This window comes from Polyodon spathula, chromosome 3, assembly GCF_017654505.1.
Source record: "Polyodon spathula isolate WHYD16114869_AA chromosome 3, ASM1765450v1, whole genome shotgun sequence".
In the NCBI taxonomy this organism is placed as follows: domain Eukaryota; kingdom Metazoa; phylum Chordata; class Actinopteri; order Acipenseriformes; family Polyodontidae; genus Polyodon; species Polyodon spathula.
The window spans coordinates 87,471,053-87,489,123 of record NC_054536.1 but is presented as its reverse complement, the minus strand read 5'-3'; the positions used below and the strand labels follow the sequence as shown (position 1 = coordinate 87,489,123).

Sequence of the window (18,071 nt, the reverse complement as noted above, 5' to 3'; positions counted from 1 at the left end):
TTTCTTCTATTACAACAGTTGGAAAGATCAATGGGGATTTTTTTTTTTTTTTTTTTTTTTTAAATGGCACTGAATTGGGTATAGTGATTGGACAAAAGCTACTGATACTAAACAGTACAAAAGAGAAAAATAGTTTCATATTTTACAGCTGAGGTTACAAAACATTGAAACATCTTGAGAATACCATTTTGCTGTATTGCTGGTGTTTTCTTTGTGTACGCACACATAGTAACACTAATAAGAAACTGAGTTAAGTGGACAAATGTTTGTGCTAGTGCCTTGATCGGTGTGACAATACAACAGTGCACACACATCCCCACCAAGATGCCTGTCTGTCACTCCCTTTCTATGTAATGTCAAATTGAAGAGCTTCTGTTGTGGCCTGCTTTATTTTGACTATTATACTCCCTTTGATGGTCCTAATAGGGGGATTCTGTATTTTAGCACTGACCAGCAGTGTCTTCTGTTGCATTTCCCTTGTAAGAAGTAGTCTGGTTTGGCATTTCCAGATACAGTCATGAGTTAGCGTAACTGCACCAGTGTAACAGATTGCACCTGGCCTTGATGCATCACTGGGTCATTTTTATAAAGTACTGGATTCAGTTATGTCTGGATAAAAGCATAACCACATAATAAACAAAGTGAAACAAAAGCATACATATAATTAACTGATTTAATGGTTTGAAAAAAAAAGTTCAGAACTTAATTAATCTTTAATGGGTGATAAATGCCAACCTAATAAGATCTTTTTATTATTATTTCTGCTGGTGCAGTGTGTTTTCTGCTCTGCAAATTAATGCAGTGTATCTGTTTTGCATTTAAAATGTAATACAATTTCAGTCTGTGAGCATTTGGATAATGGAATTCATTAACATAACATGGGGTATCATTATGAATACAGTACAAGTTCAATTATTTCACTAAGCTAAATAGGGTTCTAAAAATAGAAAAGGGTAATATGTCCAGTATCACATCAACATCCAGACTTCACAATTAATTTTTGTTGAAATAATTTGAACATATTTCAAAAAACTGTAATCAAAATAACAAAGTGGACTGTTGAGTGAATATTTTATGATAATTACAACTAAATATATTCATGTTCTTAATCGTATAGACAGATGTCTTTTGCCATTTCTTTCTCTGTTTGTTATCATTATGTTTGTTTATTGATTTCTATTATAATAAAGAGGCTACATTAATATATGTAATTGCATGTCTGAAGGTTGGGTTAACGAGTTCCATGTCTGACGATTGAGTTAACGAGTTCCAAGTGTTACTGACACTTATTGTAGATAATTAGTTTTTTTATTTTTGGTTTAGTTTTTTTTTGTAAAGTTTGTCTGACAAAATGACAAAGCAGCATTTGTGTGATGCAGTGCTGTTTAGAAACCTTACACACCAAGCAGAAGCTCCATTTCAGGGCACAACCACAGGGTAGATGGTCGCATAACATTCAGATAGACCGTCTGTCTTTAAAGAAAGTGAAACGGAAGGAAAGCAATAGAGATTTAAAACAGAAAAGGTGCTGTTTACTAGTTTCTAATTGCAATGAATCCTGCATTACTTTTGAATCATGTTTCTATTACTTACATATGCAGTTTTATTTTTGGTAATGTTGGTAGTAAATATAGATCTGCATTTGATATATAAATAGCCTCTATCCTATACAATGTCTGTGAATATTGACTATATAGTTCAGTTAATTAATGGTTTTCAATATAAGTAAGACATCTGTTCTTTTGGAAGAAGCAACAACAGGAGTAGAACTGAAGAAAATCATTGGAATTGAATTTCCACAGAAAATATTTTATTGGATTCTAAATAAATATGTCTTTACATTTGCTCTGTTAATGCATTTGCATTATATAGACAATTGTTTACTATTTTCAAAGTTAATTGTGTTAGTCCCAGACTATGCTGAACCAATCACGTTTAGGGATCAAACTCCTGTTTCCAATACTCTCTGTTGATCAATAAGCCACTTTCTTTGTTTACACATACATTACATTTGCACATTTTTATTCATACTTTGTTGTTTGTACAGTTGCTCAATATTCCCCACGTTTACCGGATGAGACTCGCTATATTCTGATTTAATTAAGTGACACTCGTGTGAATAGGATATAGTAGGCTACACCAGCTTGGATACTGGATTTCAAAGTAGAGTGCATTGTTTATTAAGGTATTTTCTCTTGTGCAGAGAACAAGTAATCAGCTTCTCCCTAAGGTTTAACTGTGGTTGCAAAGCCAAACATAAAACACATTAAAATAGCCAGAGGATTTGGTTTCTCTGCAAGAGATTTGCCACTGGTAATGGTATTAAAAAAATAAATCTGTCTCACTTTATAGCAGTGCAGTCCAGGCCAGCATTTAAATACCCCTGAGGCTCTTGTTCAACTCCAGAGAATTGCAATTGACACTGATGATCTAAGCCATTCGGGCAATGGGATGAGAAATACAATCTCTACCCAGCACTTTATGGACATCACTGAAAAACCCTGTGGATATGCCAAAAGATCAGATTACTAGATCTCATTCAGCTGAACAATTTGCCATATTTCTCTTGATCCACTGGAATTCAACAGCAAAGATTAAGCAAAAACAGTGCACATAAAAAGTAGCACAGAACCAGACTCAGATTCTTCTGATAAAACGATTATCACTGTGTGATATAAAGAACTGAAATAACACTGTTGGGCTTATTGGGCTTATCTGGCTCGGTGAAAAGCCTCATCACATTGCATCACATCACTTTGATCTGACCTTGAGGAAGTCAATTGTGTGTTTGAAATTATGGGATTAATGCTTTATTGAGTGTCACATGGACCATGGATAGCTTGAGTTGATTATTTTTTTCCAGCATTGACCTGGCCTCTATTTAATTATGCTCCTCTCTAAAAGAAAATAACATTAAATACTGTAAATAATTACATTTAAGAGCAAGTTCGACTAAGAGCAGTTAAACTTATAATAAAAATATTTGCTTATACAAGTAAAGTCCATTAAGAGCTCATAGCAAGTATGATAAATGGATAAGAACAATTTCAAATAAGACCAATTACAAAAAACGGGAGTACAGATGCAGAAAGATACAGAAAATAGTTATAATTAAGAGCAGTAGTAAAATACGACAAATTATGAAGCAGTTCAGTGCAAGTAAAAGATGATGCAAGTACTGGTACAATTGGGTGCCATATAGTCCAGTATAGTCAAGACATGCATATATTTATACTGTACAGTACAGTAAGATACTTGCAGGGGTGACATTCCGCTGGTACTTATCGGTACCAGGACTTAATTTAATGCCTGTACTGGGTACCGGGACTTACTTTACTTTTCATCCAATGCGCATGTATTCCATCCACACTTACACAATCCACTAGCTCATACTGCTTCTGTTTCTCTTAGCTACTATTGGCCAGCATTAACGACCGTATAATCACTGCATGTTGATTAGCTGAGCTTTATTTCTGATCGGATTTCATTTTGGCATGCATCACAAATATCCGTCCATTTCACTTTATGTCAGTACTCATTGGTTGATCAACCAGAGAAGACTTTAGCAGTGCGACGTGAAAACAGCTGCATGGAGTAATTAGTATTTTCAGCAGAGAAACTATCTGAATATTCAAACAAACATTGCTGCACATGAGTTTGAAGACACAAGTCCCTGTCAGTGTCTGCCATAAATTACATAGTTGATACATATTAGAAATAATTATCACAGTTTTTTGCCTTGCATCGATTTACCACCTTGCCAGAATTTGCGTGAAAGTTTCTAAAATGGCAAGTGATGTGTGGGACAGTAGGGATTAACATAAAAAAAACAAAAAAACAGGGTCGACAAAGATTTGTCAGAGCAAGTCAGAATTGGGACACAGATGTAAGTGTGCTTTACGCTTTCCAATCACTGGCCCAACTTGCAAGGTACCTGCTAAGTGTAGTGATCAACGTTTTGCTTTGTTGTGATCCTAGTATATTCTGTTATGAGGACTGATCAATGGAAACCATAATGGTGAGGTGTTTTCTGTTTGAACAATGCCTCATTTTTTTGAAGAGTTTACAATATTAAAGTCAAATTTGAGTTTTCACTTGCGCATACATCTAAAAAAAAGGCATAAGTAAACCACAGTAATGATATTACTTTATGAAAATGTGTCTTTTGACACTTTGTTTATTGTGCAGGAACTACAATGCCAGCGATTTAAAAACGACAAGTGACGTCTACTTTTATACAGTTTTCGCATGAAATACACTCATCTTTTTCTGGAATAGATCACGGTAATTAATCTACACAGAAACACAACAGAGAAGCACACATAATATATAATAAATAAAATAAGTACAAAAATAAGCAAAAAATAATAATTAGACAGGGATATATGTTCTAATCCAAGGCTCTTCTTGTAGCATGGTCAGGTCCTGTTGTAGGTGGGTGCCCAGGGTCTGGAAAGTATGGGGATGATTTCAGAGAATACTATGGTGATACTATGGAGATTAAAATGTCCAAGTCAAGTACATAATTTTATTAGCAGTGTAGTGCCTGTTACGTAAAAAGTAGTGCCTGTTACATAAAAAGTTTGACTTTGACCATTTTGTATTATTTGTTCATAGCACAGTTGTTTTTTTTTATATATATATATATATATATATATATATATATATATATATATATATATATATATATATATATATATATATAACATAACATCATGCTTTTTTAGGATATCTTGAAAGACAAATCCAACTCTACAGCAGTAACTGGATAATGTAATATTTTTTAATACCTAGGGTTTAACTTAAGTTTTCTGTTACAGCACATGACTGAGTACAAAGCTTTCAGTAATTTCAGCTTCCTTGTTTATGATGAATTAGTTATATTTTATCACTTAAATTGTATTCATAAATGTATCATGTACTGATATGTATACATTCTAAAAGTATTCATTGATACTCAAATTATCTTTTTTTTTTTTAAATGTTTACACCCGGCTGCACATATAATCATATATTGATAATTTCACCCTTGAATACGTGTTTATATTGAAACCTTGATTATACAAACTTTGTTTTTTACAAAACACCTCTGTGTATTATTTTTAGAGGTTTCTTGATTGGGAATATCATGGTAACAGTATTACAGCTAATTTGATTATGGTTTGTAGAGGTTGCACTATATGGATCAATGGGCACAGCACTTCAACTACTGTGATTTATTTAGATATGTGTTTTGATTATTAAAATTGTCCTATGGTGATTGAAAATCACGCAATACCCCAGACGTATGAATGACTTGCTCTAAGACCAAATAAGCCAAAATGGGAACAACCTTTTTTTTTTTTTTAAATGGTCTTCAATATCATAAATGCAATATACAGAATGAGGTTACCAGATTGACCAATTATTTTAGGTGTCCTGAGAGTCTTCGGCCTGAGACAGTGAGACCTTGTCTGTTGCCATGCAAGAAGGATTGTATTGTAACACCTTATAGTGACTGGACTCCCTGCCCATCATCATGTCAAGAAGGTAATGCCATTATTCAAGCCTGTACAACGTGTTCCCATTCCAGTTGCTGTTCCAAATTCATTAAGTTCTGAACTTACCAAACCCTTTTATAGATGTTTAAACCCACAATGTTTTTTTGTAAAGTAATAAGTAAATGGTAAGTAATATATATGAAATAATTACAGTACTGCCATAATGTATCATACTTTTTTTGGTCAGAATACAAGCAGCAGCCTGAGTCAAGGCCCATATACACAAGCTTAAAGCCATTGGTCACAGATGCATTATAGATGCACACAATTAAAAAAAACAGAGTATCTATTCTTTTTACAAAAACAACACTGTAAAATTTTCATATTCAGTTTCTTTTACAGACATTGTCAGCTAAATTGTTCAAATGTGTCTCAGTTGTTTCCAAAAACAAGATCATAAAATGGCAACTAGGCAACAGATGCTATAAAAATCTCTGAAGAAGAAATCCCCTAATTTGCACAAGTGGCAAAAAAATCCTGGTAATTGCAGTGTTCAACAGCACTCTTTTGATTTTTTTTGTTTTCTGAAGCATTTATGATGTTCCTAAAATATAATTGCCTAATTGCCTACAGTATTTCTAGAAACTGCGCTTGAAAGCATTTCACAGCTTACATTTTACTGTTATGTGGACTTAAACAACAGCATCTACCTTGCTGTTTCAATCATGCTATCTGAAGGCAGAAGCCAAAATGTTGTAGCTAATTATTAAAATAGTGAGTTTTCAGTTTGCCAATTACTTTGTTTCTTCGATGAGGAGAATCCTGTTGGATCCCGATTCTCCTGGGATTTTCTCACTCTCTCTCTCTCTCTCTCTACACACACTGTTTATTAATCTTACAGGGGATCATTCATTAAAGAAACAGTCCCGTAATCGTGTCATCATTCAACTGCCAGCAAATGGTGGCCAGGATTGCCCTGAAGTACTGTACGAAGAGAAGAAGTGTGAGACCTCATCCGTGTGCCCTGATTTCAGGTAAGTCTGCTTAACTAATACACAAAAATACATGTCAAAGTTTTTCTTTCTTAAGCAGTTGTTATATTGCCATTACCAAGTTTTAACAACTTATAACAACACTTTTGAAGAATACACTGGTAATAATACACTTTTCATGGCTATCGGATGATAGTCCAAGATCAGTGTGAATCAGATTTACTCTATGTAACCAGTTGTCAAAGCAATGGTGGCTTCTTTTTGTTATGGTTCAGCTTCTGCCATCTTGCATCATAGGTTTTGAGTGAAATCTGTTTTTTGTGTATCCTCCTTTGTAGATGGAAGACACATAAATGGCGTCGCTGTCAGTTAGTGCCATGGTACGTACGTCAAGACAGTCCCGGAACTCATGAGACCTGTGGACCAGGACTGCAAACAAGAGGTATGCCCTTCCTGAGTCTGAGACAACAAATACCATTGTACAGAACATGTCTATCAGTCCAAAGAAATTAACAGATGTAGTCGAAAGTTTACAAACCCCAATGGAAATTTATAATTTTTAGAAAACTTTTTTTTTTTTTTTTTTTTTTTTTTGGAAAAATCTTTTGTAGCAAAAGTTTTGCTTTTGTGGATGGGGAAAAAAGTTACAAGAAATAGACAATTATTTATTGCAGCATTTTATTTTATTTTTTTGGTAAAACTCCAAAAATGCAAATTCAAAAGTATTCATACCCTGACAAGGAAAACAAAATTAATAGCTAGTTGAGGCACCTTTAGCAATAATAACCTCTTTTAAATGATTAGGAACAGTCCAAAGCACCTAGTTGTTAAAGTCCAGGGCTTGTAACCAGAAGGTCACCTGTTCAAATCCCACCTCTGCCACTGACTGACTCTCTGTGTGACCCTGAGCAAGTCACTTAACCTCATTGTGCTCCATCCTGCATATGAGGCGTTAAATCAATGTCCTATTGTAAGTGTCTCTGCATATAATCCAGTTCACAGCCTACCTCTAAAGTGCTTTGTGATGGTGGTCCCCTATGAAAGGTCCTATATAAATAATATATTATTTATTATTATTATTATTATTATTATTATTATTATTACACTATGTAACACAATTTTTGTTCCTGGGTAGTAAGTGTTATTTCCTAATTGCTTATGCCTCAAAGGTATAGAAAATGGCTATTATTCTCCACAAACTTTGCTTTTGTGACTAGGACAGTGATATTTTGAAATTTACCAATTTCCAATGAGAAAACGGGCGAATTTGTGTCTTTTCGTTCACATAAAGTCAGAAAAAAACAACATATGGATCCAAATTAACATGTATTTATACTAAAGTAATACAAAAATGACTACAAAAGATTTAGTCATTTTTGAATCAGCCCCCAAATGTAGTCTCCCATCATGTTCTCGCTATACTGTCCTTGGTAGCGGAGTTCAAAGTCCAGTATATCCTGGTGGAAGCGCTCGCCTTGCTCCTCCGAGTACGCTCCCATGTTCTCCTTGAATTTATCAAGATGAGCATCAAGGATATGGACTTTGAGGGACATCCTACAGTCCATTGTGCCGTAGTTCTTCACCAGAGTCTCAACCAGCTCCACTTAGTTTTTGGCCTTGTGATTGCCCAGGAAGCCCCGAACCACTGCGACAAAGCTGTTCCAAGCAGCTTTCTCCTTACTAGTGAGCTTCTTGGGGAATTCATTGCACTCCAGGATCTTCTTTATCTGTGGTCCGACGAAGACACCGGCTTTGACCTTTGCCTCAGACAGCTTAGGGTAGAAGTCTTGAAGGTACTTGAAGGCTGCTGACTCCTTGTCTAGAGCTCTGACAAATTGTTTCATAAGGCCCAATTTGATGTGCAGTGGTGGCATCAGCACCTTCCGGGGGTCCACCAGTGGCTCCCACTTGACGTTGTTCCACCCCACAGAGAACTCAGTCCGCTGTGGCCAGTCCCGCCTGTGGTAGTGCGTCTTGGTGTCCCTGCTGTCCCAAAGGCAAAGATAGCAGGGAAACTTGGTAAAACCGCCTTGGAGACCCATCAGGAGTGCCACCATTTTTAAGTCTCCTATGACCTCCCAGTCATACTCATCATACTTCAAGGTGTCCAGCAAGGTCTTGATGCTGTTGTAATCCTCTTTGAGGTGCACCGAGTGAGCCAGGGGAAGAGACGGGTACTTGTTACCATTATGGAGCAGCACGGCTTTGAGGCTCCTGGATGAGCTGTCAATGAAGAGGCGCCACTCATTCTGGTTACAGGCGATTCCGATTGCCTCGAACAGACTGGTCACATTGTGGCAGAAGCAGAGCCCATCTTGACGGGTGAAGAAGCTGGAAAAAGGTTGGTGACGCTTCCTCTGATCTGCGACTTGCACACTTTCATCCAACAAGTTCCACTGCTTGAGCCTAGACGTCAAAAGCTCGGCATTGGACTTGGTGAGACCAAGATCTCTAATCAAGTTGTTGAGGTCTTTTTGGTTGGGGTAGTATGGGTTTCTCTCCTCAGCTCCACCTCTGAAATTGTCATCTGGATCTACAATGTCTTCCTCGCTCTCTGACTTGCTGCTCTCTTCTAAAGACGGCTGCTCTCTCTCCGGAGGAGTGGGTACGGGGAGCTCATGGCAGTGTGGCACCGGGGCGATGGATGAAGGAAGGTCCGGATACATGATAGCAGGTGCATTCTTGCCAGTCCGACGTTTGGAAGGGTCCACCATGCAGAAGTAGCAGTTGCTTGAGTGGTCAGTGGGTTCCCGCCAAATTCTTGGGATAGTGAACTTCATGGCTCTCTTTTCCCCTCTGTACCATCCTACAAAAATACATTTATTTCACCCATGACTAATGTGTAAGAGATTCTCGCAACATTTTTCATATATGATATATTTTTTCAATAACATTGAAAATTGTAAAACATTTTAAAATTAAAAACTTTTACAATTTAAAAAATTTTAACAAATTTTATAACATAAAATTCCGAGCAACAATTGTCCATCTTACCTTCCAGAGTTTTTTTGCAGTGCTCGCAGGTGAAATGAGGTGCCCAGGGTTTGTCTTGATCCCCGACAGGCATGCCGAAATATGCCTTGTAGGCCTCACACATCTTAGCAGATGCTTCCACGGAGTACTTTTTCGCTCTTGTCTTGATAAATTGGCCGCAGACATAGCAAAATGCATCTGCCGGATGCTTGCAGCCTCTTGATGCCATCTCAGAAAAATGCAGATATGTATCCACTTAGGCAGCTGGAACTAAACTGAACTGGTGGGCTTAAGGCCCCTGTATTTATACTACTATTTATATTACTGGAAAGTTCTAGAAAGTTCTAGAAGTTACTCCAAGTTTACTCAGCACTGAATCTATCTGGAATGTTCTGGAAAATAGGTAAATTTCAAAATATCACTGTCCTGGTCACAAAAGCAAAGTTTGTGGAGAATAATAGCCATTTTCTATACTTTTGAGGCATAAGCAATTAGGAAATAACACTTACTAACCAGGAACAAAACAAAAAAAAAAAAAAGTGTTACACAGTGTTATTATTATTATTATTATTATTATATTATTATTATTATTATTATTATTATTATTATTATATAGTCCAATTTCTGTGTTCTTGTACCTATTGATCTTGTTCCCCTTTCTCAACAGAGGTATTCTTACTATAACACATCCTTTAAGTCCTGATTTTAAGAGTGACCTTCGTACTGTTGATTTGAGAACAAAGAAACCTGTGCCCTCTGCCAGTTCTGTTGTCAATTCAATGCTTGTCTTCTTTCTATTCCTTAAGGATATTATCTTCAAGTATCGCTCACCCTTGTTAGACAGCTATTTGGGTCTTCCAGTCCTGGGTTTGTCAATTAGGTTGATGTATCTCTGTACTTGTTGATTATGCTTTGGATACCACACCTTGAAAACCGAGTGATGCAAGCTATTGCACTCAATGTTTTTCCTTCTTTATGCAAGTTAAGGTTGTTATAATAGAGAAAACATTAGTGGAGGCTTCGAGCAAAGTATTAATACTCATAATACATCAGAGTAGAAAAATGCAACATGTCTAAGACTTTTGCACAGGAGTGTATACACACACTATATATATATCAAATAGCGTTCTTGTTTAATTGACAAAAAGTGTGGACTTCATGGTACTCATTATGTAACCATGTGATTTAGAAGTGAGATTATCTCAGTACAACCGCCTTTTTAGTTTAATATTGTGTGTATACAATGGACAATTGTTGCTTTAAAATGAAAAGTGCTTTTGTTTTTACATTGTTGATGAGGCCATTCCAAACAATACGGTTGTACTTACACATTTACATAGTTTGGAATCCTTTCCAGCCAATCAGAGCCCTTTGGTTACCCAAGTCATTTACAGTTGAGATGTTTTGATTATTGTCATAGCCATGAGAATACTCAAGTTGGCAAACTGAAATGATAAAATGAGGAAATTAAATCATTAGTACAAGTATGGGGAGAAAACAACATATAGCAGCATCTAAAGAAAACAATTAGAAATATTAAAGTGTATAAACAAATCTTGCAAATTTTAAGAAGCAGTGGAATAGACAAAAATTCAGTGGTGTCGAGAGAAAATAAAAACATAATAAGTTTGAATATAAAAATGTCTAAAGACCACAACAAAAAGAAGTGGACATGACAGACATGTTTTTAAATATTATCAAAGTCATTTCTGCAATCAACACTGTAAAAGTCATTTCCATGGGGACAGCATTTGACACTGTTCTGTCAGCGTGCTCTGTAGGTACCATACTGGCTCAGAACACAAATAAAATTTGTGGAAACAAGGTATTGATTCAAAGTGTGTTCATAGATGATTTGCTATCTAAATTTACTGTAGCTACTGTAGATATTTATTCCAATACTGCTTGTAACCCTGGTCATATCTTTTTAAAACTTTAATAATTATATTTTTAACGCTACTGAATAAATACCAGATGGACACAGTTTGCCTAGTGACAAATATTGAAATTAAAAATGCAATTGAAATTTCCAGATAATTAAAATAACTAATGTCTCTAAATATATTAAGTTGGAGTGCTTCATTAAAATTCTGTTGAGAAGAATTCTGAATGTAGTTTTGTAAAACTAATGTCACACCAGTAAACTGTTGGAAAGGTACGAAAAAAACAAACAAACAAAAAAATACATTCATTTTTAACAATCTCAGAGTGGCGCATCTAAAACATGCACTTAGTGTGCTTTCTGCTGGTGTGATCGGTGACATTCATGTTATTTTCGGGTTTAAAAGCTGTAATCACTGAGTTAATTATGTATTTGACAACAGAAACACCACAATTGCATTAAGATGTATTACCTGTAATGGGTGGCTGGCCACAGCTGTATAGATTTTTGGCAGAAGGACCACATAAAAGATTTTAAAAACATTACTGGATAGGCAGACACAGTAACAAGATCATAAAGAATATTTAGATATAGTTTAGATATAAATTCCATCTACAGAATCCATAGTGCTATACAAGTGTTTAAGAAAATGAATATTTAACCAGGCTGGGTAATTTACTTTAATTTAGACCAAATAATACATTTGAGTATATGTAACTTAAATCATGCAGAATTACATTAAATAAAGCATGGGTCCTAGTCTGAAACAGTTTTTTATTTTGTATTTTAATGTAAGTAAAAACCCAATACATTTATCAAACAATAATAAACAAACCATAATAAGTTATTCATATGCTTGTTGTATATTAGCTTTAGATTTCTGTTTTTCTTTCCTTTCTGAAAAATTACAATAACCCCTGCTAAATAATGTGCCTGTCATTTTTCTTTTCATTGTTAACATCCTGAAAACTTTTGACACTTATAACACTGAAGTATGTTTCAAAACTATTTTCAAAACGGCCTCTGTAGTGCACTGGGGTTTGAGATCTTTTCTCTAAATCACTGTAGGAAGAACGATTTTTAAAAATAAATAAATAAATAAAAACATTACAACAAGTGCTCTGGTTTTTCTGTTCCGTACCACATGATGGATCGTTATTGCTGTGTTACCTGTTTGACAATGTGGGCAATAATCCTTACACTATCAGTGTACTAGAGCGGTCGTTTTAAAAAGAGCTTGAAACAGACTTTAAAGTTGTAAGTCAAATGTCGAAAACTTCAGGCCTGGGGGTTGAGTAATCTTCTGCTCCCGACCAAATCCTTCGGCGCACATCATGTGGGTGCTATCATTCTGCAGCCCTGCTTCCAGGATATTCTGTGTTTATAGTGTAATATCTTTCATGTACTACACTTCTTGGTTTCTCTCAATTTTCTCCCACAGACAATTCTGAGTATGACGTCAGCCAAAAACAGTTAGTGAAGATCTCATCTGTGACTGAGCTGAATAGCTGAAGTCTTAAAAGCAGTAACTTTAATGATGTACTGGATGGTTTTATTATTCCAAAACTCCTTCTGTTCTAAACAATAGCACAACAACAAATTATTTAGTGTATGTGGCAAAGTGCCCCGCCCCTGGGCTATTTATTTGTGTTGTATGCTACGTGTAGTGTGTTAATGTTGGTGTACAGTCATTCGTAAACGGGATATAAATGGGTCTGTGTAACACAAGTGTTTAAAATGTATATGTGTATTTAGTCACGAGGATTGCACAGCACTTCATGTGCAGGTAAAATGTAATAATATATGAGTACAGGGAATTGCACTTTTATTAATTCACGTGCAGTTGTACCAGGACTCCAATTGAATGACTGATTAGCAATCGAGTCTCGGTACAGCTGCATAAAAGCAACATGTTTTTACTCACCCGGGGTTGTGTGTTCAGTGAGTGGAGAATGGGTGTGGAGAGGAGAAAATAAAAACGAAAATAAGTAATTGTTTTGACTCACTGTGTTTGTTTGTCTGTTAGTCCACTGTTTGTTTAAGTGTTAGTCCGTTTTGTTTCATCTCTTTATTTTAGCTAAAGTGCCGTGTCCTGTGTTTTGCTTGTCTTGCAACCTTTTATTTTCTGCTTGTTTAATTATTAAATGCTGAGCGGTAACAATCGCTCAGCTTCACCAAACTCCACCTCTCTGTTTATTTTGTGTTGGTTCCTGCTTCTGGTCTGACATTACCCACTGCAGCCATCTTTGTGACAGTGTATCATAATTAATTTTAAAGTTTAATTTCAGTGTGTATGGTAATTGAAATTATTAGATCCCTGTTTCTCTTTAGCACTAAAATTAGCTCAAGGGAATGTAAAGTTTGTCATATTGAATTGTCATTAGTCCGATATTGATCACTTATCAATGAAACAAACATCACATCTTCATGGAATGGTCCTCTAACTAATTTTAATTCTAACTAACTATAGTACTAAGAGACAGATCATACACAAGCATTGTCCATGTTTGATAGGGCATTATATTTCTGGAGTTCTTGCTTTGAAGCTACACCATAGCCATGATTATGCCATAGCCTGATGTTGACCCATGCTTCTGCTTTTTCAGGCAACACTCGCCAGTGTAATTGTAGAGTAAAATTATAACATAATACTAAGTTGCATCTGTCTTCTCTGCAAATACACTGTACCTACAGTAGATACTATACAGTGTCTCTCTCAACCAAGAACCAATTTAGATCCGATCAGAGTGGGCAACCTATATTGTGTTAAGGACATTGATGTTCCATTCCAGTGGATCCATAAAACTGTTTGCTAAGCCCTGTGATCCCCACAGTGGGACATTTAGTTTGCATACAGCTGTGCATGTTGTAAATAAATTAATCAGTTATTTAAAAACCATTACATTAATACATAAGCCCATTGAATAGTCAGGGCTACACATCTTGACAATGTGCAAATATGGGGGTTATTCCACCCATTGGAAGATACCATACCTCTTCAGAATAGATTAGCAAAAGGGATTCCATGCATGTTATTCTTTTTTGAATATATGGTGAATAATGACTCCCTTATTCGATTGTCTGCAGCAATATCCTGTCGCAAGCAAGATGGTGGACAGGGTGACATTGGCGAGTGCTTGAAGAATGCCGGATCTATGCCTTCTATAACTCAGCCATGCCAACTGCCTTGCCAGGATGACTGCCAGTTAACCAACTGGTCCAAGTTTTCTTCATGTAGTGCAGATTGTGCAGGAGTTAGAACCAGAAAACGAGTACTTGTTGGTAAGTAAAAATCCTGAAAGAATAGAAGAAACTGGAAATACATTACTCATTGACTAGTTAGGCCCTCTTGATTGTACTGTTAATGCTGGAAAATAAGGTATATTTTAAAATATCTTAAGAAATTGGAATGCTAAAGTGAGATGAAAATATGATAATACATAATACAAGTCACAAACACAAAGTGAAACAGAAAATCCCTTACCAAAGTCTTGCACTATCATGGTGGATTTTTAAATAATACAGGAACGTTTGTTTCTCTTTGTGTAGCAGCTAACCTTCCTCCTCCCTGCTCCCTGCTCCCTGCTCCCTGCTCCCTGCTCATCTCCCGGATGGAGCTTTGGGCTCTACTTTTACAATTATCACTAATTATTCTATTAAGGAGCAGCCACATTCTCACATGTTTTTGGCAGGGACAGGAATTAACCCCATCCCCGCCAACCACAACCAAAGCACACAAAAACACCAACAATATTTACGGGCAGATTGATGGGTTACAAACCCGTGAAAAAGTCCCTGAAGAATTTTTGACAAATGAAGGATAAGGGTTATCATTATAGTTGTCATAGATAAGGAGGGGAATGATTGCTACCAGGACCAATTTCTGCTAGTTCTCATAGACTATTAACATTAATTTTTTTTTTTTTCTGTATGAATTAATTCTTGTCGATCTTTTGTGTATAAGGTATGCAACTGTAAGCACTTCTGCATTTTTGAAAAGTCTTTCTAATCTCTCAAAAAAAAAAGTTCACACTATAACATATGAAGGCATTAAATACCAAAATGACACTTAGGCATACCGTGGAGTAAGTAACAACTTACAATAACTAATTAGTTCTGGCTTAAATTAGATTTGTTCCTTTAGTCTTTTTTTCACTGATGAACATACAGTCATTTTAAATACATTTATAAACTATGCAATGACAAGTGAGTTTAATTTTCAGGGAAAAGCAAGAAGAGAGAGAAATGCAGGAACAACCAAATGTTCCCCCTCACTGAAACCCAGTACTGCCCTTGTGATAAGTACAATGCCCATCCAGTGGGGAACTGGTCTGACTGCATTCTGCCAGATGGGAAGGTGGAGGGCATCCTAGGAATGAAGGTCCTGGGGGACATCAAGGAGTGTGGACAGGGCTATCGCAGCCAGGCCATGGTCTGCTATGATCAGAATAACCGCATTGTGGAAACATCTCGGTGTAACAGCCACGGTAAGTTCTTAGCATGAAGATGATATCCACCATATTTGTTTTAATCATAATGCTTGACACCAGGTACTCTCCAGATCCCCTGTTCACTATAAACCTCAGCTGACGTCCTGTGCTTTGGAATTTGAGAGTCCTTTGATTGGTTGCAATACAGGCAGCATCTAACATGTCCATCCACCTGTAGAATAGTCAATGATGTTAGTAGTGCAATGAGACTAGGCAGACAATAATTACAGCAGGGCAATGGAAATGGAAATTTAAAAAAAAAGTCATACAAAGTAAACTTGAAGTACTGAAAGTTTATCAGAGTTACCCTTTGAGACCCAGAATAATTGATGAAGCAGGGCCCATTGTGTCTGTCTGTGCTGGATTGATTTGATAAATTGTCTTTTGCTTTATAGAAAACAAAGAGAGTAGGCACCAGTATGGTCCAACATCTGTTCTATGAATAGAACACTAAAGTTTTCAGAGTTTTGTGGTGCTGGGAACACGATTTTTTTTTCTCTGTATGTTTTGCTTAACGGTGCCTACATATAGATGAGTACAATCTAGCGCTCCACCAATCTCACATTGTTGCCCTGATCATGTGCCATTTGAATGTGTCTGACACAGGTCCTCAGTAGCAACCATTGGCATGTCACTATTTTATTTATAACTCTTCTAGCACAGAATTGCTTTATTCTCTTGCAAGCACTTTCACAAGCTCATAATTTTGTGCTTCTATTCTAATGATTCTAATGCTATTTCAGTACTTCATTTAAAAACTGTTCAGACAAGAAACTGAATGATTTATTCAGGTTTAATGACTTATACAGCTAATGATTGGAAACAACAATTCCAAGTATCAGGTCTTAGCTCTGTATTAATACTGTCGTATAGAATAGATACTCCAGAGCATGAGTTACAGAGGCGAACCATATAATATAGCACAATACTGTACAGCTGCCAATCTAAAACACAGTGAACATAAACAAAATTGTGACACCAGTCTGTTATCAGCAGGTAGAGAGTCTCAGAACACAGAAAGTGACAAGTTTAAAACTCCAATGTGCATCTTTAATATAAATAATAAGACAATAAATAAGACACAGGAACAGACAAACAGCAGCACGCTGGTCTAAACAAAAGGTTTAAACAAAAACAATACAAACGCTTTAAATACTGTATGGTTTACGGCTGAGCTGCCATGTGAACACCAACTCTATTTCTCCAACATTAATTCCCAAAACCACCTGTGATATCCCTTTTTAAACACCTGTGGTTGGAGCCTAATTAATTAATTAATTAATTAATAATCATTTATTCACTTTACATCTTCAGTCACATTCCCACGTGTTTCTCCAACCCCAATCCCCCACCCCAACCCTCACCTTATACAGGCAGGGCGGAACACCTTACAAGAATATTCAGTGTAATTCTGAATTTGTGTTACCACCAAAGTTCCAACTGTATATTTCCATATTCAGATCATTATGAATTAAGCATAATATCGGGTAGAAGAATTCAGAGTCGGTTCTAGGCCTTCTAGGAACTGGGTTACCTGATTCCTGGAAAGCGTTAATTACACCGTTTTTGCCCTAAAAGCACTACGAACTAATGCATGCGTGCTTGTGGCTGTAGGTCGAAATAATCAAGTTTGAAGGTCGTTGTACGTCTTGACCAGAGCAGGGGAGAAGGGAAGGAAATGCAAGCCAGCTGACCGCCTGCATTTCTGTGTGTTTTTTAAATGGTCAGTTTGAGAAATAAGATTTGTTCAACAGCTGATCCTGTTTTAGTACAAAGCTCATGCTAAATACTCCTTTACATAATGGTAACATTGCTCTGAAATTACTGTGGCTGATTCTTTGGCTGAAGAGATATTAACAGCTCATCATCTAACCATGAAATTTTGTGCAATTAAATCACTTAAACTCCTGACAGTAAACAATGTAACAAAATCTACTGGTATGCAAGATGCAAAAGATGAAAAAAATCTATTTGTGTTGACTCAAAACTTTATTTATGTACTCTACGATTTGACTGGAGTTCACAAAGACAACTTTTTTCATCTTGGTAAGGTAACTTTTTGACGTCCTTGTTTGTGTAATTCTTGCTCTTTTTGCTGCATCACAGCCCTTCATTAATTACATTTTCAGGGCATTTTGTTAATGGCACGTGTGCAAGACACAAACCTTAAGTGTATTTTTATTTGTTGATGTTGTTGTTCTACATTTCCTAAACAACTGCAAAAAAAAAAACAAAGCTACTTTTTTTTTGCACA

General features: G+C 36.2%; 1 protein-coding gene across 6 annotated transcripts in view; it reads left to right on the top strand.

Annotated features, from left to right (window-relative positions):
• Window positions 1–18,071, top strand: part of LOC121313576 (thrombospondin type-1 domain-containing protein 7A-like) — a 191,860-nt gene that overhangs the window by 138,744 nt on the left and 35,045 nt on the right. For all 6 annotated transcript variants that reach the window (XM_041246256.1, XM_041246260.1, XM_041246254.1 and 3 more), the window contains 5 exons: window positions 5,414–5,529; window positions 6,382–6,514; window positions 6,811–6,914; window positions 14,415–14,609; window positions 15,551–15,814. In XM_041246256.1, the coding sequence (XP_041102190.1) occupies window positions 5,414–5,529; window positions 6,382–6,514; window positions 6,811–6,914; window positions 14,415–14,609; window positions 15,551–15,814 (812 nt within the window). The remainder of the gene's footprint in view (window positions 1–5,413; window positions 5,530–6,381; window positions 6,515–6,810; window positions 6,915–14,414; window positions 14,610–15,550; window positions 15,815–18,071) is intronic.